Raw genomic sequence first — 22,333 nt, forward strand, 5'->3', positions numbered from 1 at the left:
GACTGGAGCTGCCGACCCAGCTCCCTGCACGGGGACACCGCTGCAGGTCCTGCCGGAGAGCAAACGCTGCGGTGCCAGCACCGGCGCACCCCGAGCAGCGACCCGGCTCCTGGCACCCCGTGGCAACACCTGCCCGGTCACGGGCTCACGGTGTGTGTGACCCCGCACGGCAGCCCGTGGGCACCGCGGTGCCTGGCTGCTCTGCCCAGGTCCCCGAAAGGAACATCGCAACCAGTGACCCCGCGTTTCTCAAAGCCGGGTGGATTTGCTCTGAGGACAGCGGGAAGCGGCTCCAGAACCTCATTGCTGAGCCCAAGCAAGAACAGGAAAATACTTCACAGCATTTCACGATCGCTCACCAGTTCCATGACTTCATACTCTGTTTTTAGGAGAAGTGTGTTTTGTAATGGAAGAGAGACGTGTAAACACCACGGCAAAGATCACTGCAGCAGATCTGGGAGCCGCAAGGTTGTGGTTGAGCCACAGAAGACCCAGGGAACAGAAACGAACTTTGATCCTGCTGTATCCAGGTTTGCTAAGCACAGGAGGGACACGGCGTCAGAACGTCTGACGCACTCAGAAACCCCTTCCCACGGCCAAACTGCCTCCCCGCCACCAGCCTTAAACCCACCACTTCTGATCCAGCACCTTCTGCTCTTAACAAGTTCTCCCCTTTCACAGCTGTACTTCAGAGCTCAGGCTGGGGCCGTTTCAGCCTTCGCTCTCCTCAGCTAAACAAGCCGAGTGCTTAACTCCCTCGGGTGTCAGGGTCTGCTTTCCCTCCCACGTGCGTTTTGCTGTTCCCACACCAGTTTCAGGGAATTGTGACACAAGTGACTGGAATCGGGCTGGGGAGTCTGGTGTCCCCACACCCCACACAGGGAATGCGGTTTTATCTTCACTACAAACATGTGGCCTGGCACGCCAAGTACTATCAGTACCTATTTGTTAGGACCCTTTTCTTATAGTCCAGACATTGAAGAAAATACTAAACCAGTGTCCAGTTCTGAGCAGCCATGCTCACTCCCAGTGTCCCCAGCCCACGGGACACAGCCCAGTTCTGACCGGAGCCCGCGGAACGTCACCGGGCAGCTCTGATCAGAGCCCACGGAACGTCACCGGGCAGCTCTGACCGGAGCCCACGGAACGTCACCGGGCAGCCCTGGCTGTCCGCAGCTCTCAGCCCGTTTGCCGCACAGACACTTCACCTGGACTCACTGGGCTCTCCTGGGACACCGAGCAGGCAGCACAGGTCTCTCCAAGTCTGTGCGCACCTACTCACAGCCCAGCTTTAGGAGCCTCCACAGCCAGGTATAAACTTCACATGGCATTTACAAATCCCTTGTGCCAAGGCCTGGGCAGCGGCTGCAGACACGACTCTGGTTTGCACAGAACCACCTCCCTGGCGGGGTACCAGAGTCCTCCTGGGGCTCGGGGGGCTCACACACATCCTGAGGATCAAAGCCAACCCCTCTGTGAAAAAAAGCGTCAGTGTGGTGGGATTTGTCTTGCTAAACTTGCTTTGCATTCTCCTCAGTTTTACTCTCTCCTCAGTGTCCCTGGCCACTCTCCTCCTCAGAAGCGGTTTCAAGCGCTGCTCACCGCCGCGGCAGCGCAGGGACCCACACTGTCCCACCTCCCACAGACCCCGCTCTAAAGCTGCTCTGCTGCTGGCAGCCCCCCAGCCCCGCGCCAGGCAGACGGACCTGCTGACGTCCTCGCTGTGGATCCTGTGCTTTCATCCGCCAGCTGCTTCAGAGCTGGAACCTGTTGGCTTGACTGCCCCAAGGAGCAGAGCCCAGCACCTCACTCGCCTCACCACAGAGCCAGCTCGGCACTGGGAACCACGGCAAAGCCCCGGTGCCCTGTCACTGCCCACGCATCCCCTTCCTTCAGCAGCCGCTCGCCGCAGCAGCCGGCCTTGGTGTGCAACCTGCTGCTCCTCCAGCCACAGAGCAAACGCTGCCAGCTTCACCGTCCTGCCGGCACGGAGAGCTGGGCAGCGTGGGCCGAGCTAACGCCACGCCAGGGACAGCCGAGAGCCCGTCCTCCGGCACAGAGCCCCCTCCTCCTGCTCTGCGCTGCTCCTGCCACTCACCACGAGCTCACCCCTCCAGAAACACGTCCCCAGGCAGCCCACCGGGATGGGTGTGGGGAGCGGGGCCCTGGGCAGCCCTGTGCCCCGGCTCCCCCGCAGCTGTGTCCCCCTGCTCAGCCCTGTCCCCCGGCTCCCCAGCAGCTGTGTCCCCCTGCTCAGCCCTGTCCCCCGGCTCCCCAGCAGCTGTGTCCCCCTGCTCAGCCCTGTCCCCCGGCTCCCCCGCAGCTGTGTCCCCCTGCTCAGCCCTGTCCCCCGGCTCCCCCGCAGCTGTGTCCCCCTGCTCAGCCCTGTCCCCCGGCTCCCCCGCAGCTGTGTCCCCCTGCTCAGCCCTGTCCCCCGGCTCCCCCGCAGCTGTGTCCCCCTGCTCAGCCCTGTCCCCCGGCTCCCCAGCAGCTGTGTCCCCCTGCTCAGCCCTGTCCCCCAGCTTCCCAGCAGCTGTGTCCCCCTGCTCAGCCCTGTCTCCCGGCTCCCCAGCAGCTGTGTCCCCCTGCTCAGCCCTGTCCCCCGGCTCCCCAGCAGCTGTGTCCCCCTGCTCAGCCCTGTCCCCCGGCTCCCCAGCAGCTGTGTCCCCCTGCTCAGCCCTGTCCCCCGGCTCCCCAGCAGCTGTGTCCCCCTGCTCAGCTCTGTCCCCCGGCTCCCCAGCAGCTGTGTCCCCACGGGCAGCTCCCCAGGTCCCCAGCAGCTGTGTCCCCCGGCTCCCTGTCTGGCCAGGGCAGCTGGACCGAGGCCCGTTTGCAGACACCTCTGCTCTGTCCAGGAGCCTCTCTGCAGATGCCCACGGCCAGGGGAGGGTCAGTTGGACATGAGGAAAAGGTTCTTCACCCAAAGGTGCTGGACACTGGAACAGGCTCCCCAGGGAGGTGTCACAGCCCCAACCTGACAGTGTTCAAGAAGAGACTGGACAACATCCTCAGACACACGGTGTGACCTGTGGGGGTGTCCTGTGCAGGGACAGCAGTTGGGCTGGATGGTCCTGGTGGGTCCCTTCCAACCCAGGACATTCTGATTCTATCATTCTAGGATTCTATGGCTCTGCCACAGTGTCTGCAGGAGCACGACATGATCTTTAGAGACCATGAGCCAGACCCGATGGTTTAGACACGAAGTGCAGCCTCAGTGCAAGCACCAAGCTGTTCTGGGCTATGGGCAGAAGCTCCAGGGTGACAACCCCTCCGCTTTCCAAAAGCTACTCCTGGGCTGCAGTGCGAGTCTGAAGTAGTGAGGGGACTGAGGGGCTGGAAAAGCTTGGGGGTGCCCGGCTTTCCCCATTCTTGTTTCCCACCTGGTTGATGTGAACGGAAGGAATGGAGGCTGCAGAGACAGACGAATGGCTGGGTGAGTTGGGCAGGGACTTGCAGGGACCGATGGAGAGCTGCTGCTTCTTCCGTAGAGCCACCACCTTCTGAGCCACTGGAAAAGGGAGAAAGGGGCAGGGTCAGAGTCCAGAAAGCAGCTTTCTCCACCCGCGGACTTCTGGGGGGTGTCAGTGAGACCCAAACCCTTTGCCTTAGGGCAACGTCTGGGGCTCAGACTGCACCAGCCGGCGTGAAGAGGAGGGTCTGTGCAGCACAGCTCCCCCAGCTCGGCAGCCCAGGGCTGCGCGGGCACACAGCCGCGGGGAGGGACGGCCCCGGTGCGGCTGCTCCGGCGGCAGGACCGCCTTCCCGCTCACGCTGCGTCCCCAGCGGTGCCGGCTCCTGGGTGGCACACAGAGCAGCGGCTTCACGTGGACACCAAGGAGCACCCAGAGCCCTGGGCAGCCAGAGTCACTTCTCGGTCACCCCCTCACAGCAGCTACACCAGTCAGCTACCGAACTGAACAGCCTGGCCCATGTCACCTCCGCTAACCTGGCCCTTGTCACCCTCACAGTCTCCAGCTGTTTGAGAAATTAACGTGAGGAACAACCCCCCCAGGTCCTGTGACCTCGCTGCCTGATGCCAACAGCCAAAAACTGCATTTCAACTTCCCGATCTCCTGCCTTTTCTGGAAATAAACATCTTGACCAAAGAGCAGCGAACCGCTGGGCTGTGGGGGTTCAGAACACATCGCCATTCCTCGTGTTCTCTGGCGTGCTGACCAGGTGCCCCCAGCACCACGAGGAGGAACCGCCAGACGAGCACGCCTGGAGCACCGGGAACACCCCGGGCCAGCCCAGCAGCGCCCAGCGGGCACCCGTGGATACGGGAGCTGCCGCCTTCCCTTCCAGAAACATGTTGCACCACTCATGTGGCGTGACCAAACCCCGGGGAAATGTCAGATGCCAACGGCAACCGCGAGAGCCCGTCCCCTCACAGCCGGGTGCCGTGTCCCCTCACAGCTGTGTGCCATGTCCCCTCAGAGCCGTGTCCCGTGTCCCCTCACGCCGTGTCCCGTGTCCCCTCAGAGCCGTGTCCCGTGTCCCCTCAGAGCCGTGTCCCGTGTCCCCTCACGCCGTGTCCCCTCAGAGCCGTGTCCCGTGTCCCCTCACGCCGTGTCCCGTGTCCCCTCACGCCGTGTCCCCTCAGAGCCGTGTCCCCTCACAGCTGTGTGCCGTGTCCCCTCAGAGCCGTGTCCCGTCTCCCCTCACGCCGTGTCCCCTCAGAGCCGTGTCCCGTGTCCCCTCACGCCGTGTCCCGTGTCCCCTCACGCCGTGTCCCCTCAGAGCCGTGTCCCCTCACAGCTGTGTGCCATGTCCCCTCAGAGCCGTGTCCCGTGTCCCCTCACGCCGTGTCCCCTCAGAGCCGTGTCCCGTGTCCCCTCACGCCGTGTCCCGTGCACAGGAAGGGCGCTCGGGCCATCGCTGCCACCTGCTCGGCTGACCAAGCCGGGGCCCGCCCAGCTCCCAACTAAGCACAGTCCCACGAGCGACAGAACCTCTGGTTTTCCCTGCTCCCCTGCCCCTCTGCTCTGCCGGCTCCGCTCCGGCTCTGGGAACCTCCTCTCCCCCCAGCGCCGGGCACCCGGCAGCTCCGCGGCCGGGAGAGGGTCAGGAACGCCCGGCAGCAGCGGCTGAACCGGCACAGGGCCCGGCAGAGGCTCTGCCCGTCACCAGCAGCGCCAGCAATGGAGTTAATGGCGAGGCCAGCCCGGTGGTGACGAAACCTCAGCAGCCCCCGCTGAGGCAGCCCCGCGTGGCCTTCGCGTTCCTGCCTGCCAGGCAGAGGTTCTTCCACCTCTTCAACGTCAGCCAGGCTTGCCCAAGGGTAACTGCTGTCATCCCTTACACCAGCCTCTGGGATCATTTGCTCATCAGGGGAGAGACCTTAGAGCAGCCTCCAGGACCTGAAGGGACCTACAGGAAAGCTGGAAAGGGACTTTTGACAAGGGCATGTGGTGACATGACAAGGGATGATGGTTTTAAACTAAAGGAGGGAGGTTCAGGCCGGACATGAGGAAGGAATTGTTGCCCTGAGGGTGGTGAGAGCCTGGCCCAGGTTGGCCAGAGAGGTGGTGGCTGAACCATCCCTGGAGACATCCCAGGCCAGGCTGGACGGGGCTCTGGCACTGGGGGGCTGGGAAGGGCCCTTCAGCACACACCAGCTGTGATTCTGCGATTCCGTATCTGTGTGGTCCTGCACCTGTGAGCACCAAGCACCTGGGACTTATTCCCCTGTCCCATGAGACGGTGGGTCCCTCTGCTCCCTTCACAGCTCCCGGTTACCACACCGCTCTCTCCAGAGCAGCCTCGGCAAAGCAGGCACTGACACCGGCAGATCTGATCGGCAGGCACATGGCACCGTGTGGCACCGAGGGACAGGACACGAGCATGGAGGGACAGGACCCGTGGCACCGGGACCCGCAGCGATGCTGGCAGCTCCTGCCACTGAACCTCACCCAGCCCACAGGCACCGGCCACCGGGGCACGTGGGGAGCACCTTCCACAAAGGGACGGGTCTGGGTTTGGAGAAAGTACAAGAGATGCAGAATACAGCACTGCCCTGTGCATTTTGTCCAACACTTAATGACAAGAGGGCTACTAATAAGAGAGTAATGATTCTTTAAAATCTGAATTTGACTGGCTTTAGCTTCTGGCATTAACCCTCTCTAGCCTGCTCAGTCCTGGCATTTTCTCCTCGTGTAAATAGATGCTCTTATATTGTAATCAAGTCACCTCCCAATCTTCTTTTTGATTTATTGAATGAATAAGCTCTTTTAGTGCCTCACTATCAGGTATTCTTTCCAGCCTTTGATTAATTTTTGTAGCTTTTTCAGTCTTCTCGCTGTCTTTGTGTGCTGCTGAAGTGCTGACCACCGGTGTGACGCCGGTCCCACGGGCCCCCCGCTCCCTGCGCTCCTGCTGCCCGCACCCGCGGCTGCACAGCCCCCGGGGCTCTGCTGAGCCGCCTCCCGCTCCACGCTCCTGGGCTCTGCTGGGTTTCCTCAGCCGCTCTGCTCCTCACACGCACAGACCCGCTCCCGTTCCCCCCCGGCCACACGGACAGGCCATGGACAGACAGACAGACACAGCCCAGCACTCTGTGGGCGCTCGCTCCTGCCTCCCACAGCAGCTCGGGGTTTCCCAGGAGAAACAGCTGCCCCACCTGCCTGTTCAGCTGATGCTGCCCCAGCGCTGACACCCAAAGGTTCTGCTCTGCTCTCTCCTCCCCTCCACGAGATGCAGCCAAAACCTTGTCTGCAGCCTCATGAGTCCTCTGCAGACAGTGCATCCTCTGCGGGCCCATGCAGACGGTGCATCCTCTGCAGGCTCCCACAGACGGTGCATCCTCTGCGGGGCTCCCACAGACAGTGCATCCTCTGCGGGCCCACGCAGACGGTGCATCCTCTGCGGGCCCACGCAGACGGTGCATCCTCTGCGGGCTCCCACAGACGGTGCATCCTCTGCGGGCCCATGCAGACGGTGCATCCTCTGCGGGCCCACGCAGACGGTGCATCCTCTGCGGGCTCCCACAGACGGTGCATCCTCTGCGGGCCCACGCAGACGGGTGCCCTGCACGGCCCCCTGGTTGCACCGTCCCCTGCAGCTCTCTGCACAAGTGCTGACCCAGAGGACAGGCAGGAGAGAGGTGCTGCCCAGCCCTGCGGTCCCTCGTGCCGGTCACCCCCGTGCCACACACAGAGCAACGTCCCGCTCCTCGGAGCAGGTCTGTGTGTGAAGCTATGGCACAGCACACCAACAACGCCCAGCTCCCTCGGCCCCGCAGCAGCACGCCGTTGTGCCAAGAGCCGGAGGTCTCTCGGGACAGCCCGGCTGCCACGCCTCGCCCGGACACCCCGCTGCAGTTACCGTCCTGGAAGACTCTCTCCACGTTCAGTCCGTAGGTGGCACAGGTCTCGTAGTATGTGCAGCGTTTCAGATCATTGGAAAGCTTCCGTGCCCGAGAATCGTCAATGACCCGGGGGTTCGTAGCGCTGATGGCATCTGGAAACCGAGGGGAGAGGAGGCTGAACGGTGCCTGTGTCCCAACCTACCCAGGCCACGCTCCAGGCCTCCCTCCCTCCCTTTGCACACTGACCCCCACAGCACAGCCCTCTCCTGTACATGCATTCCATAACAAAGTCCACATTTGCAGAAAAATGGATTTTTTAAATGAGCTGTTTTTTAAATGAACCTTATTCAACTCTCCCAACCATCCAGCCCCGACGCTTGTGCAGACAGAAGCCGGTGGGAGGTGCGGCTGGGGCCACCAGGCAGCCCGGGTGCTGGGACCGGGACACGCCACCAGCATCGCACCTGCGTCCTGGGGACAGCAGGACACAGTGACAGCACAGCGCTGGGGCACAGGTGCCAACAGCCCGACCCTGGGCGCAGCTCCAGCCCATCTGCACGAGGGTGCACGCACTGACATGCACTGGAACGATCAGTGCCACCATCTGTCGGTGTCACCGGTCACGGCGGCTGTGACCAGCCAGCGCGCTCAGCCTCGGTTCACTGGGAACGACGGTTCTGCCAGGACGCTCCCAGCTGAGGCCTCGGGGGACAACACTGAGAAACAGGCTGAATCTGTCCCCCAGATGGCTGCTCAGTGCTGGCGTGTTGGAAAAACAGCCTTCCCAAGAGGAATCCGATCCTGGCAGACACGCCAGGGACAAGCGGGGCCTGTGAATGAACCCTTGGGAGGAGCCGGGGAGCACAGGGACTCACGCTGGGACCAAGTCCCCTGCATGTCTCCGATGGGTTGCTCGGTGTGACCGTGCCAAACCTGTGACCTGCGCTGGCTCCCAGTCTGGGACAGCGGTGATCCCCGACCCCTCTGCCGCCCCCACTCTGAGCCTCCCGCTGCGCCCCCCACCCAGTCCTGAACCAGCGTCACTCAGTCCTAATAGTAATTTCACAATCTTTAAATATCCAGAGCTTAAGGACTTTGTTCTACTCTCAATCGGGGGTCCAGCGCAGACACCCCTGCGAGTCCCCTCCTGCTGGCACTGCTGCTTCCCGGCTTCGGAGCTTCTCCTGCACCAGGACCAGGTTGCACTGCTCAGGAACTGCGTCCTGCAAGGCCTTTTCCTGGTGTCCTCTGTCCCCTGCTGCTGGTCCCTGCTGTCCCCACCCCGAACTCCTCTGCAGCCCCAGCTCCTGCCCACGCTGCAGCGCCCGCAGCAGGAGGGACACTGGCTGTGCGGTGGAGCAGACACCCACAGCCTGTCACACCGCTGGCGGTTTGGTGACAGTTCCCGGACACGCTCACGGTGCCAGCACCCCCTGCGCTCCCTTGCTGGCGGAGACATGTCTCCAGTGCTCCGGAGCGAGCAGGGAGGACGCAGGGAGGGCAGGAAGCGGGGGAGCAGCCCGGCCAGCCCGCGCTCACCCTGCGTGCCCACCAGCACCATGGGCACCTCGGCCGTGTTCCGGTAGCTGCAGAGCCGCAGGTAGTAGTTGTACACGGTCTGGAAGCTGATCTCGTCCTCCAGGCTGAACACAAACACCACGGCATCGACCCAGGCAGCAAACTGCGGGAGAGACACGGGCGTCACAGCCCAGACAGAGCCCCGGAGCTGCGAGCCGGGCAGCCCAGGGCCAGCACATGGGCACCGCGGTGGCGCTCAGCCACGCACTCACCCCCCGACCCCGGCACGAGCTCCGGCACCACAGGGGGGCCCTGGGGCAGTGTCACCGCAGGGCAGCCCCCGCTGAGGCCACGCGTGTTCCCTCCAGACCGGGCTCCCCAGGGCGGCCGGGCAGGTCCCTCCCCAGGAGCCCCCAGCAGCACAGGGTGGGAAGGTACCGGTCTCCTACCTGGAGTTCAGGGGGGCCCCCTTCGTCCCGAATCAACAGCAAGTAACTCTGCCCGTCCACCACGATCTCCTTCTTAAATCTGCCACCTTGGGAAGAGAGCAGATCCACAGGTCAGGCGAGGGGGAGCGAGCGGGACCCCAACAAGGGCCGGGAGCCGCAGAGCCGGCGGCAGCGGCAGACGTGGTGCAGGGACAGAGTCGTTTTCAGAGCCGGGGAGAGGAGCGAGGAGCAAACCCTCTGCGCCCCGGGAACCAGAACTTACCCTCCGGAGACTCCTCCTGCACATAGGTGCCGGTCAGGTAGCGGTGCACCAGGGCCGACTTCCCGCTGGACAGGTTCCCCACGATGCCCTGGAACAGAGGGACACGTCACCACCGGCACAGCTCCCCCGCAGCCCCGCGCGGTGACACCCGGGCACACGCAACCAGGGACAGAGATGCTCCCGAGAGGGCACAGGGACTTGGTGAGGGGCCTGGGGACGTGCACTGGTCTGTGGGGTGGAACAGCAGGTCCTGGGGGTGCTGAGGACCCTCGTGCTCCCCCAAACAGGCGCAGCCCCAGCAGCACCGCGGCGGCCCATCCCACGGCCCTTCTGCTCCTCAGGGACACTCATCCCCCACACCACAGTCACCTCAGAAGGAAAACCCTTCCCCCAGCCGCAGTTTCTGGGTGTCACAGCTCGTGCCAGCCCCCCGAGAAGGGAGCGGTCCCGGTGCGGGGCTCAGCACCGGCCCCTTGCTGCCGAGGGATCAGCCGGACCCGACAGCACGTTGCCCACTGAAGCTGGCTGTGCTGCCCACACAGAACGACACCGAGCACCGGTTTTAAACCGAGCTGAAAAATAAAGATACTGAGTACCAATATTTAACTGGGCCAGGGGTCTGTCCATCGGGATCACCCTACGGATCCGCTGCACAGTGAACACAGCTGTCCCAGGATGAGTCAGCCAGGCAACCCCGTCCTCCTCATGTCAACATTCTCCCAGCAGCTGGAAAAACCTCCAGGGCCTGAGGGCTTGTGCAAGGGCCCTGGCCACTGGTGGGAGAGCGGTCCTGGGGTGAAGGGGCATCCTCTGCCGCCACTGCAGAACCTCTGGTTCAGACTGCTCAGCTGATCCCACACCCACAGGGCCGTGCGGCGTGGGGAGCTGAGCGGGAGCTGCCCTGCGCGGTGTGCTCCCTGCCTCCCCTGCCCCTCCTCAGCCCCCAGAACCAGCTCGCGTGCTCGGTGGAAATGTGCCGTTGCACCGGGATGTGAGACATCTGGTACATCTTCCCACAGAAGCCGCCAGAGACAACCCTGCGCAGACGTCCCAACAGGGCTGCTGCATTTCTGGAGAATCCAATGTCCCCTGTGTGTCCCCGCCTGCTTCACAGCAAACACGCAGTGACACTGAAGCATTTCCAGGACACTGCTGACCTTGCACCCTCCCAAACCCACGGCTGGACCAGGAGATGTGCAGAGCGTTTGCATTTGCTGGAAACACCAGGGTCCACGGAGGTGCTGCAGGCACATAGGCTTGTTTCTGCACAGGGAGTCCCAGGCAGAAATGTGCCACCTTTATGACAAAAATGTCAAGCAGGCATGCAGCACCAAAAAGCTAATAGCGTTCATGAAAACAGCACAGAGAGAAAAATCAAACTCCCAGGTCCTATCACTCATTTCCAAATATTGCCTGGGTATCGAGAACTGACACAGGGCCCAGCAGTGACAGAGCTGTCCCCGTCTGCTGTCACTGGAGAGCCCTCCTCCTCCTCCTCCTCCTCCCAGACCCAGTGAGCCCAGCTCCTGGGAACAGGACACGGCGCTCCCAGCCAACTGGAGAGTCTGCACAGCCAGGCGAGGGACGAGGGATGAGGGACGAGGGACGGCTCCTTACGAGCAGGTGCCCTGTGCCACGTGCCCTGTGCTGTGTCCCGTGCCCTGTGCCACGTGCCCTGTGCTGTGTCCTGTGTCCTGTGCCCTGTGCCGCGTGTCCTCACGCCCCCCACAGCCCACCCTGCACCCAGCCCTCCAAGCGCCAGAATGAACCGCGCTGCACCCAGCCCAGCGCAGCCGGCACAGGACACGTCCCCAGGACACCCCGGTCCCGTGCGCGGCCCCGGGCTGTGCCCACCGTCCCCAGCACAGGGGACAGGACCCAGAGCCGCGCTGTCGGTGCGGGGCCTCCAGAGCCAACAACGCGCTCCGGTGACGCTTCCTCTCGATGTCCCAGTGTGGGCCACAACGATTTCAGCTCCGGTCGCTGGCTCTTCCCTGCTTGCCCAGAGCCACTCCTGTCTTGGGACCGCAAGCAGGTCTGGCAGACGCAACCCGTGGTGACATGCAGGTGACAGCTGCGGCACAGGGTGGACACACTGCACTGCCAGAAGCTCCACTCCGCACCACCTGCCCGCGGGGACCATCCCCCCCGGCACCCACCTGGCACCGCGGCCCTGTCTGTGCCACAACACGGTCTGTGCCACGGCCCCAGCTGTGCCACGACACGGCCTGTGCCCCGGACATGGCCTGTGCCACTCAGACAGTCTGCATCACCGCCATGGCCTGTGCCACCACGGAGCAGAAGGGATGAAAAACCGGCAGCCTGGTCCAGCACGCATTTGCGGAGCTATTTCCAAAGCCGCTCAGTTGCCGGGCAGGTCTGCGGCACAGCCACACTCACAGCCGCACCAGCGCCAAAAGAAGAGGGAGGAGAGAGGTGCGGCTGGGAACGGTAAAGCCGCCTGTGCCACCAAAGAGCAGGTTATGGTTGAGCTTCTGCAGGCGAAGGGCTGAGCTGGGCCGTGAGTCACCGCCAGGCAGGTTCTCCGGCTCCCACCCCGGCGCTGGGTCCCACCTGGGCTCCGCACGCTCCGGCAGCGGCGGACACGCCGGCGGCGCTCGGGGCGCGGGAGCCCCGGCCGGCTCCTCTCGCGGCCACGCCGCACGGAGCCAGCGAGCGGCAGGACCGGGGACCGGGACCCCGGCACAGGAGGCGCAGAACCCGTGCTCCCGCGGGCACGGCCGGGCCGCACGCTCGCTGTCAGCCCTGCCACCCGCAGCGGCAACGCGGATCGCACCCGGCACGTCGGGACAGGTGAGAACAGGTCCCGCTGCAAACCCACGGGTGACACACATGTGCTCTGGGGCTGAGCCATCTCTGGACACGTAGGGGTTACGCGGACACTGCAGCCCGTGCTAACAACAGAGATGACACTCCTCCCTCCTCCCAGCCCTCCCCGCCGCCCCACCTCGGGGCAGTGGGAGCATCTGGGACACGAGGAGACGGAGACAGGAGAACCGGGAGAGCCGCGGGCAGCGCGGGCTCAGCCCGGCCACAGCGCCATCCTGGGGAAACCCCAGTGGAACGGGGCGTCCCCGAGCCCGCCTGGCAGCTCCGCTCCACACACCACGGATTAAACACCCCAGCAATATTCTCCTCTCTAAAACTTGGGTGGAGGCTGCACTGCGACTTTGCTTGTAGCCAAAATCTGGACCCGGGTCTGCTGAAATCAGCTTCTGCTTTGCCTTCTCCTCAAGCCCATCTGGCGTTACAAACAAGCTCCAACAGAACTGACAGTCGTGAGGAACACAACCCCTCAGAGGCAGCAAACCGAAGCAAACCGTGGTGCGTAGGCGCCATGGAAACCTCCCACCAAGGCCCACGGGACAGGGACGGAGTGCAGCCGCCCGGTGACGGGCCCACAGTGCCCGGGGCGGGTCTGGGGGACGCGTCCCCCCAAAGGCACATTTGTGCCCGTCTGCAGGAACGTCTCAGACACAGCCTCCTCGCAGCCGGCACCAGATGGAGGAAGCGTCGGGATAAAACTGAGGTGGGAAAAATGGCTGAGCGTAACTTAAATCCACAGAGCTATTAAAAACCTCAGAGAAAGTACAGCGAGCACTTGTGGAAAGGGCAACGCGGGCGGAGCAGCGAGTGGTGCAATCCCACCGCCGGAGGGGCCGGGCACGGTTCGTCCCGCAGCGGGGACGGGGCTGTGCCAGCGCGTCCTGTGCCGGCACACACCCCAGCGAGGCCAGGGGGCTCCACACCGCGGAATTAGGAGTCTTGGGTCACTGTAGATCTCCCCTGGGGACAAGGGCTGGCAGAGCGGACACGGAGCGGGCGCTTGGCGGCTCTGCCATCAACACCAGACCCCGCGTTTGCCCTGCACTGGGATGGCGTTTGGTTTCAGCCACGTTGTCACAGGGGCACTCGGTGCACGGGGTGACGCGTCGCACGGGCAGGACGAGGACGGGAGCCGGCCCCGCTGCACCGGAGCAGCTCGGCACGCCGAGCCGGCCCGGCACTGCGGCCCGCGACGTGAGGGGCCGAGGGGAGGGCGGCTGGAAAAACTGGAAGGCAGAGAAGCCTGGGAACGTTCTGTGCCACGTCTCAGCCATTTAGTGATCCCACGTGCGCTCTAGGATGGTGCCGCAAGGGGACCCTGTCCCTGCCACCACACCGGGGGTAACTCGGGACGCTGGCTCAAAGCCCAACCTGTCTGCAGAGACCTGGGGAGAAGGGCCGGGCCCTGGGGACGAGGACGGCGAGACGGGAGCAGGAGGCACCGCGGGGCTGGTGCAGCGGGGCAGCCGGGCCGTGCGGTGCAGAACAGACCCTCGGACACCCCCGAAAGCTCGGGACCGCCCGGCTCTCCTCGTCCCCGTCACCCCAAACCCAGGCAGGAGCGGCTCTGCAGCCACACGTCCCGGCCGAACGCCCCCTGAGCAGGGGTCTCTGCACCTGAGACACAGGGAAGGGGCTTCGGGACCGACCCGGGCTCTGCACGGCCTCTGGGCTCTTAGGAAGAGCTGCGTCAGCCACACGGAGCCCCGGGGCAACAGAGATCGTCATGGAAAACACGGGAAAAGGGTTGTGCTAATTGAGGAAGAACTAAGAGCTTCAGGTTTGTTTAGCTTGCAGCAGTGTTTTGCAGCCTGCGGAATGTTAAAATGTCAGACAGCAATACACAGAATAGCTGCGAGAATATTTTTGAACAGACGCACACTTTACAAGCCAAACTAACAAATGAATATTCAAAGTTTGTTTTAATTTCTACTAAACTGCAGATAAGAAAAATGTGGCAGCACGCGGTGCTGGTATGTTCTGCAAAAAGGCTTCTTGTTTCTCGGATTAAGACTGAAAAAAATTCATGTTTAAAGGGCTGAAGGGAGACGGGCCAACAGCCTCTGAAGGGAGCTCAGGGCTGCCATGGAGAGCGCGAGAAGAGCAGAGCGGTGCATAGATTGCCGAGGTCCCCCGGGACAGACAGACGGACAGACAGACGCTGGGCAGTGTCCTGCCCGCCCAACGTCGCTCCCAGCGCTGCCCCGCAGCCCGGCTGCCCAGGGTCCCTCCGTGGACACCCAGCTGCCACCAGCAAGGACAGCCTCCCCTGTCCCTCGGCCCGGCACGGCCAGCCTGCTCCCGCAGATCACCCTGCGCACCCGGCAACGCCGACCTGCACGCAGCCCCGGCGAGCCGGCACAGCCAGCCGCGATGGCACCGCATGGGAAACGTGCCCCGTGTCCTGCAGTGGGTGACAGAGCCTGGCACCGGTGTGCCCGGGGAAACTCACCCCGTGCTGACGAACCGGAGCTCCGTCCCCTCTGTTGGGCAGAACGAAGCGCCCGAGGTGACGGTTTGTCCCTCCAGGGCAGGACAGCACGGGTGGCAGCAGATAGCAGACAAGCGCAGGGCTGACCCCAGCGAGGCTCCGAGGGAGCGGGGACACGTCCCCAGCGGGGACGGCTGCTGGAGGGTGACAGCCATGGCTGCACGCCTGCGCTGCCTGTCCCTGCTCCCGCTGCGCCAGGAGGTCCAGCCTTGCACACCCCTGGGCAATGACGGCTCTGCCACGGCCAGCAGGAGGGTGAGGTGCTCAAATAGCAGCTTTTGACCTCATGTCCAAGTGCTCCCCAGACCGGCATCCCCCCTTACAAGCGTCACACCCAGAAGCCCTTGCCTTCCCCAGCTCCTCCCTCCCCTCCCGAGGGCAAAACCTCCACACATTTCCAGTCGGCCACATTAAAACACGGGTTTTTCGTGGGGAGAACCAGGGGAATCCGAGGCACGAGCTGTGAGTACTCACCACCTTCAGCTCAGGCACCGAGCGACTCAGGGTCCATTCCTGGCTGTTCACAAACGAATCTGCAGAGAGAGGAGAAATCATCAGGTCAGCGTGGTCTCCCTCGAGATCCCAACGCGGATCCTGCCCCGCTCCCCCTGCTCCCTCCAGGCAGGAGATCTACGGCTCTTCCCTCCCTCCCACCTTCTCAAGAGACTCGAAGCTGCGCGAGGTCCCCATGCTGCCCGTGCGCAGGGGCTCCGCAGCCAGAGCTGCACTGGGATGGCAGCGCCGAGCCCCGCGCCATGGGCTGGGGACCTCCTCCCACCCAGAAAGCCTGCAGCATCCCCTCCTGAGCACTGGGACCCCTCCCACCCAGAAAGCCTGCAGCATCCCCTCCTGAGCACTGGGACCCCCTCCCACCCAGAAAGCCTGCAGCATCCCCTCCTGAGCACTGGGACCCCCTCCCACCCAGAAACCCTGCAGCATCCCCTCCTGAGGCACCAGCACGAGGGAGCACCAGAGACCAGGTGCCTTTTTTGGGGCACACGCTGTGGAGGGCCCCAGGACCGAGGTGACGGCGACACAGAGCCCCGAGCGTTGTACGCAGCACAGGTAACGGGCTGCAGGCACACTGTAATCAATGTTCGTGATTGAAAGTGAACACAATGAATTGCGTGTTGGTTATGCGATTTGCAGAACATTGCAATAGGCTTCAGAAGGCTGTAAGAACCAGGCAGGGCTTTGAGCGCTGCAGGAACACCCGCTCCTGACACCGAAATCACAAACACGCCTGTCACATCGCAACAGTCTCCAGGAGCTGCTCAGACAACAACTCCCCAAACAAAACCAGCCTCACAGGGAGCAGGAGCCCGGAGAATACCCTGAGTACCAGCAGCAGCCACAGCCCCTGCCAACAGCACCGGGGCCCTCGGTTTGCCTTGGCCAGGAGAGTGTCCTCCGCCCAAAGCCACAGCGCGACCGGGTGGGGGCAAACAAAAGGGCAGCACCTGCCCAATGCTAATAGCGTCAAAATAATGAGGGGGTTTTGGAGACCAGACACTTGAGGGAGCACTGCTGGTTCAGGAACCGGTGATAAACCTGCCGGATTCACTGCCACAGACCATTGCAGAAATGGAAACCTCGGGTGGGTTCAAACGGGAAGAGGCGAATCCTCGAGAGCCCGACGTGACCTCCCGGGCGCCGCCAGAGCCACCCGAGGCCACAGGGGACCCCGGCCCACGGGAGGACGCTCCAGACCTGCCCCACGGCTGCTCGGCAGCGCCGGCCCCACCGCCGCGCCCGCGGTGCCGCCCCCGGCACTCAGTGTCCGCACCGGCACTGCCCAGACCGGCAGGACGGGACGGCGGCCACAGGGCTCTGCCCAGGAGGTGTCCCGGCCGTGCCTTTATCACAGCACTTGTATGGCCACCGTGTCACAACAAGGTAAGAACACAGTGCTCACACCCCGACTTTACCATTCGCATACTAATTCAATAACACTTCTCGTTCAGAAGCTACAGACAAATAAAGCGCAAGTGTGATGCAGTAACACAAGGTTATTCATAACCATCATGGAGGTTATTCAGAGGAATCGTTTCTTCACTCTCTCTGTCTTTCACCTATCCTTTTTTCAGGCAGAGGTAAAACCTTTACTAAAACAACTAATAAGTTCTGGAGCCGTTTCGCAAAGGTAACAGCACACCTGTATTTCCAGCTGCATTCCTCGGTCTAAAACAAGCTGTCACCTCCACCTGTAACTCCTGCTCCGCTCAGACCCTGCCCAACACCGCGGCGGTTAAAGCACCATCGGCACGTTCTCCTTTCTGGCACCCCTCCCTTGCACCGTTACTATATCCACCTTGCTCCTGGACTGTGACATCGGGCAGGAAGCCAGCAGGGTGTCCGCGGGCTCGGGTGCAGCACAGTCCAGGGCACTCGCCGACCTGGCGCTGAGCACCAGGGGCTGCGCGAGGCTGCACAGGAGGCGCGTCTCTGCTGCTCGGCCCTTCCTGTGCAGTGCTCGGCACAGGCACCCCCGGGGTTTTGATAGGTGCTTCCTTTGCTAATCATTCTAAAAGATCATAGAATCATTTCGGTTGGAAGAGACCCTCAGGATCATCGAATCCAACCATTCCCCCACCCCTGGCGCTGACCCGTGTCCCTGAGAACCTCATCCCCGTCTGTCCAACCCCTCCAGGGATGGTGACTCCACCGCTGCCCTGGGCAGCCTGTTCCAATGCCCCACAGCCCTTTGGGGAAGAAATTGTTCCCCAGACCCAACCTCAGCCTCCCCTGGCGCAACTTGAGGCCGTTTCTTTGTGTCCCTGTCTCCCCTCAGCTCCTGTTCTCCAGCTGAACCCCCAGCTCCCTCAGCCGCTCCCATCACCCTTGTGCTCCAGCCCCTCACCAGCTCCGTCTCCTCCTCTGCACTCTCTCTAGTCCCTCAATGTCCTTCTTATGATGAGGGGCCCAAAACTGAACACAGGATTCAAGGTTTGGCCTCACCAGCACCGAGTACAGCGGCACAATAACTTCTCTAGTCCTGCTGGCCACGCCGGTGCTGGTCCCAGCCAGGATCCTGTGTCCTCTTGGCCCCCTGGGCACACGCTGGCTCATGTTCAGCCGCTGTCACCAACACCCCCAGGTCCTTTTCCAGCCGCTCTTCCCCAGCCTGCAGCGTTCATGGGGTTGTTGTGACCCAAGTGCAGGACCCGGCACTTGGCCTTGGTGACCCTCAGACAGTCGGGCTGAGCCCATCGATCCGGCCGGGCCAGATCCCGCTGTAGAGCCTCCTGCCCTCCAGCAGATCAACACTCCCACCCTGCTGGGTGCTGTCTGCCAACTTACTGAGGGTACACTCGATCCCCTTGTCCAGATCATCGATAAAGAGATTAAACAGAACCAGCCCCAGTACTGAGCCCTGGGGACACCACTTGTGACCAACCACCAACTGGATTTGGCTCGGTTCACCACAGCTCTCTGGCCCGGCCCTCCAGCTGGTTCTTTACCCATCGCGGATACACCGTCCAGGCCATGAGCTGCAGCTTCTCCAGGAGATGCTGTGGGGTACAGTGTCAAAGGCTTCACTGAAGTCCACGTACACAATGTCCACAGCCTCCCCCTCATCTACCAGCTGGGTCACCTTGTCCTAGGAGGAGATCAGGTTGGTCAAACAGGACCTGCCTTTCATCTTTGACTGTCACAAGGTTCAGGAGTTCATTAGGAACAGTGTGATTTTGGACTTGCTGTGAAGGCCTCCGAGTGAATCTAAACACAAATAAGTAACTGCGACCCAAAGCCAATTTAACCACACATGACACACTGAATTACAGACTATCATTAACATGCTTAACCCAAAATGCCCACGTACGATGTGCGCACCCCTGCTTGTCCGTCAGCATCCACCACGCGCCAGGCCTGCAGTTCAGCCCAGGCCACCAGCGACGGGCACTGCCGGCCCGTGGGTGCCGGAGCAGCCGGCACGCGGCTGTGCCGCGGCGCCCCCGCCCAGCGGCAGTGCCGGGCACGGCGCCTCTGCACGGGGCGGCTGCAGCTCCGGCCGCCGCGAACCCCCGCACCCGAGTGACAGCCCCGCCGGGCGAGGGAGCGGGACGGGAACACCGCAGTGACGCTCCTGCTGTCACCGCTCGCGCCTGCCCGCCGAGTCACCCACACCGGGTGCAACAACCTGCCACGGCCACGAGCGCACAGCACCAGGAGCCCCCAAGCACCAGGAGCCCCCAAGCACCAGGAGCCCCCAAGCACCATGACCAGGAGCTCCCAGCACCAGGACCTCCCAGCACCATGACCAGGAGCTCCCAGCACCATGGCACGTGTCCCCTGCCCCTTGCCAAACGCCTGGGAAGCTTCCCAGCTTCTGCAGCGCAGCAGCAGCATCACGTCCCCCAGCAGCCCCGAACAGCCCGCTCGCCGCAGCGAGCCGCTCCGTGCAGAGCTGCAGGTGCGCAGGACCAGCACCGGCCAGCCCGCGGCACGCCTGACCCCGGCACCGGCCAGCCCCCGGCACGCCTGACCCCGGCACCGGCCAGCCCGCGGCACGCCTGACCCTGGCTCCAGCCAGCCCCCGGCACGCCTGACCCCGGCACCGGCCAGCCCGCGGCACGCCTGACCCTGGCTCCAGCCAGCCCCCGGCACGCCTGACCCCGGCACCAGCCAGCCCCCAGCACGCCTGACCCGGCACCGGCCAGCCCCCGGCACGCCTGACCCGGCACCAGCCAGCCCCCGGCACGCCTGACCCCGGCACCAGCCAGCCCCCGGCACGCCTGACCCCGGCACCGGCCAGCCCGCGGCACGCCTGACCCCGGCACCGGCCAGCCCCCGGCACGCCTGACCCCGGCACCGGCCAGCCCGCAGCACGCCTGACCCCGGCACCGGCCAGCCCCCGGCACGCCTGACCCGGCACCGGCCAGCCCGCAGCACGCCTGACCCCGGCACCGGCCAGCCCGCAGCACGCCTGACCCCGGCACCGGCCAGCCCGCAGTGCTGGCTGCAGAACAGCTCTCTGCACAGGGTCTGGGGCATGAACGGTGCCTGAAAGCTGAAACTCCACAAAACCATCAGGTGCTAGTGACACCTCCCCGAGTCACTCAGTTAATAAAGCAGCATTCCCACACGCACCATGGGGAGAAATCATAGAATCATACAATCATTTAGGTTGGAAAAGACCTTTGAGATCATCCAGTCCAACCACTAACCCAACACTGCCAAGTTGAACTCTAACCCGTGTCACTGAGAACCTCATCTCCGTCTGTCCAACCCCTCCAGGGATGGTGACTCCAGCACTGCCCTGGGCAGCCTGTTCCAATGCCCCACAGCCCTTTGGGGAAGAAATTGGTCCCCAGATCCAACCTCAACCTCCCCTGGTGCAACTTGAGGCCGTTTCCTCTGGTCCTGGCGCTTGTTCCTGGGGAGCAGAGCCCAACACCCTCCATGCTACAGCTTGGTTCTGGTTGTCAAAAGGAGGAAAAATTAAAATAAAATAAAATAAAATAAAATAAAATAAAATAATAAAAGCCTTCAGCTGCACCAACCAGCAGCCCGTAGCACGCGTCCCCTCCCGCCCCACGTGGGGCCCAGCAGATGTGACAGTTCCTGCAGCGCCTGAACTGCCAGGACTGAACACGAAGCCTCGACTCGCACCCCTCCCACCCAGACAAGGTACTCGGGACCACCCAGACCAGCAGTTGGTCCTTCCACATGCTGGCCCGGGGTCCATGTCTCACACCTGAGCCTCTCGAAGCTGTCACCGTCACGGGCCCTCAGTCCTGTCTGCACCTGCCCCGGGGCTCGCTGCTGACGCTGCTCTCGGCCCCAGGGACACGCACAGCCCACGCACACCCAGTGACACCGAGGGACACGCAGCGGGTGGCGATGTGCCCAGAGCCACCTCGCCGGCTGGCCCTCACGGCACCCGCAGCCCCCGCCCGCACCGCGGGGACGGCCCCGTCGCTGGGTTTCCAGCAGTTCGGGGCTCAGCCCACACCGTGTTCCCGCACTCGCTCTCCTCCTCAGCAGCAGCTCCCGGCACGGCGAGCGCAGCACCGCGCGGTGACACCCACGGAGCTGTCGGGCACCTCCGGAGCAGTTTCACAACCACCCAAAACAGCCACAGGCCAAGTACTCGGCTGCTGAAAAGCGCTGACATGACTCGCTGATGTCAGCTTTGTCCGGCCCAAGTGCGGATCGTTTGCTGCCGAAACGCAGCACGTGGAGATCTCCTGCACCTCCTCAGTGCGAGTTCCACCCGTTCGGTACCGCACACGACACAGCGCCCGGGCACCGCTCCCGCTGGAGGGGCAGGAGGTCCCTGTCCCCTCCCGGGAGACACAGCGACCAGGCGGCAGCACTCGGCAAGCACCGGTGGCCTGACCTGACCCAAAGCACCAACCGACATCCAGGCCGGCAGGTCAGCATCGGCACCTTTCCCGCAGCGCCAGCACCTCGGCACCGGCTTCTCCAGCACAGCTGGCGTCCAGCTGGGCAACACCGTAAGGAGCCACCGGCTGCGTATGCACTGGGGTCACGTAGGCACTGGGGGGTCACAACTTACTTGATGAGCTTCACTGCTGGGTGGGCTGCATCAGTCGGTATTTAAAACACATCCAGCCACTCTTCTGCCCTCCTCTGTCATTTAATAACACAGAAGAGCCCAGACGGCCGGTGCCGCGGTCCCACCGTCCCCAGGGGCCTCTGACCACAGCAGCATGGGCTCACAGCACCGCTCACACCGCCAGAGCCTCGGCACAGCCCCGCGGTGGCCCCGGCTCCGGTACCACCGCACAGCCGGGCAGGAGAGGCCATCAGCCCGACCGCTCCTGGAAACCAGTCCGGCCTCCCCAGGAAACCAGTCCAACCTCTCCTGGAAACCAGTCCGACCCCTCCTGGCAATCAGTCCGACCGCTCCTGGAAAGAGGAGATTCAGGCCAATGCTGTTCCTGCCCAGAACCTTCTGCTCACGGAGATTTCCAGGCACAGGCAGCTCTGACGCAGAAGGTGAAGCCCACATGAAGTGTGGAAGCCAGGGTGGCCAGTCCCTCCCATGAAGAGCAGCAGATACGGGCACAAAGCAGGGACTCGGCGCAGCCGACACCCCCCTGCCAGTGCCACCCCGGACCTGCGGGGACCCACGGAGCACACTGGGGTGCGGGACGGGCAGCACTGCACAGCGAGACGGCAGGAGCGGAACCCCCACCCCTGGGGACGGACACACCAGCCCGGCTGCAGCGCAGCGGGAGCTCACCACGGCAGTGCCGACCCTCACCACGGCAGTGCCGACCCTCACCGCGGCGGTGCCGACCCTCACCGCGGCGGTGCCGACCCTCACGATGGCAGTGCTGACCCTGGCCGTGCCCACTCTCACCGCGGCAGTGCCGCCCACGGCTGCTCGTGCCCCTGGCCACGGCACGGCCGGGGGGCCGGGGCTGGTCCCCAGAACCGCCCGCTCGCCCAGGCTGTCCCTGCACAGGACGGAGCGCAGCAGGTCCACC

General features: G+C 63.5%; 1 protein-coding gene across 3 annotated transcripts in view; it reads right to left on the reverse strand.

Moving 5' to 3' along the window:
• The window catches only part of AGAP3 (ArfGAP with GTPase domain, ankyrin repeat and PH domain 3), a 140,182-nt gene that overhangs the window by 74,771 nt on the left and 43,078 nt on the right, over positions 1–22,333 (reverse strand). For all 3 annotated transcript variants that reach the window (XM_065630057.1, XM_065630056.1, XM_065630058.1), the window contains exons 2-7: positions 15,348–15,406; positions 9,536–9,623; positions 9,274–9,359; positions 8,846–8,987; positions 7,324–7,458; positions 3,381–3,508 (exon numbers count right to left, since the gene is read on the reverse strand). In XM_065630057.1, the coding sequence (XP_065486129.1) occupies positions 3,381–3,508; positions 7,324–7,458; positions 8,846–8,987; positions 9,274–9,359; positions 9,536–9,623; positions 15,348–15,406 (638 nt within the window). The remainder of the gene's footprint in view (positions 1–3,380; positions 3,509–7,323; positions 7,459–8,845; positions 8,988–9,273; positions 9,360–9,535; positions 9,624–15,347; positions 15,407–22,333) is intronic.

The sequence above is a fragment of the Caloenas nicobarica genome, chromosome 2, assembly GCF_036013445.1.
Source record: "Caloenas nicobarica isolate bCalNic1 chromosome 2, bCalNic1.hap1, whole genome shotgun sequence".
In the NCBI taxonomy this organism is placed as follows: Eukaryota; Metazoa; Chordata; class Aves; order Columbiformes; family Columbidae; genus Caloenas; species Caloenas nicobarica.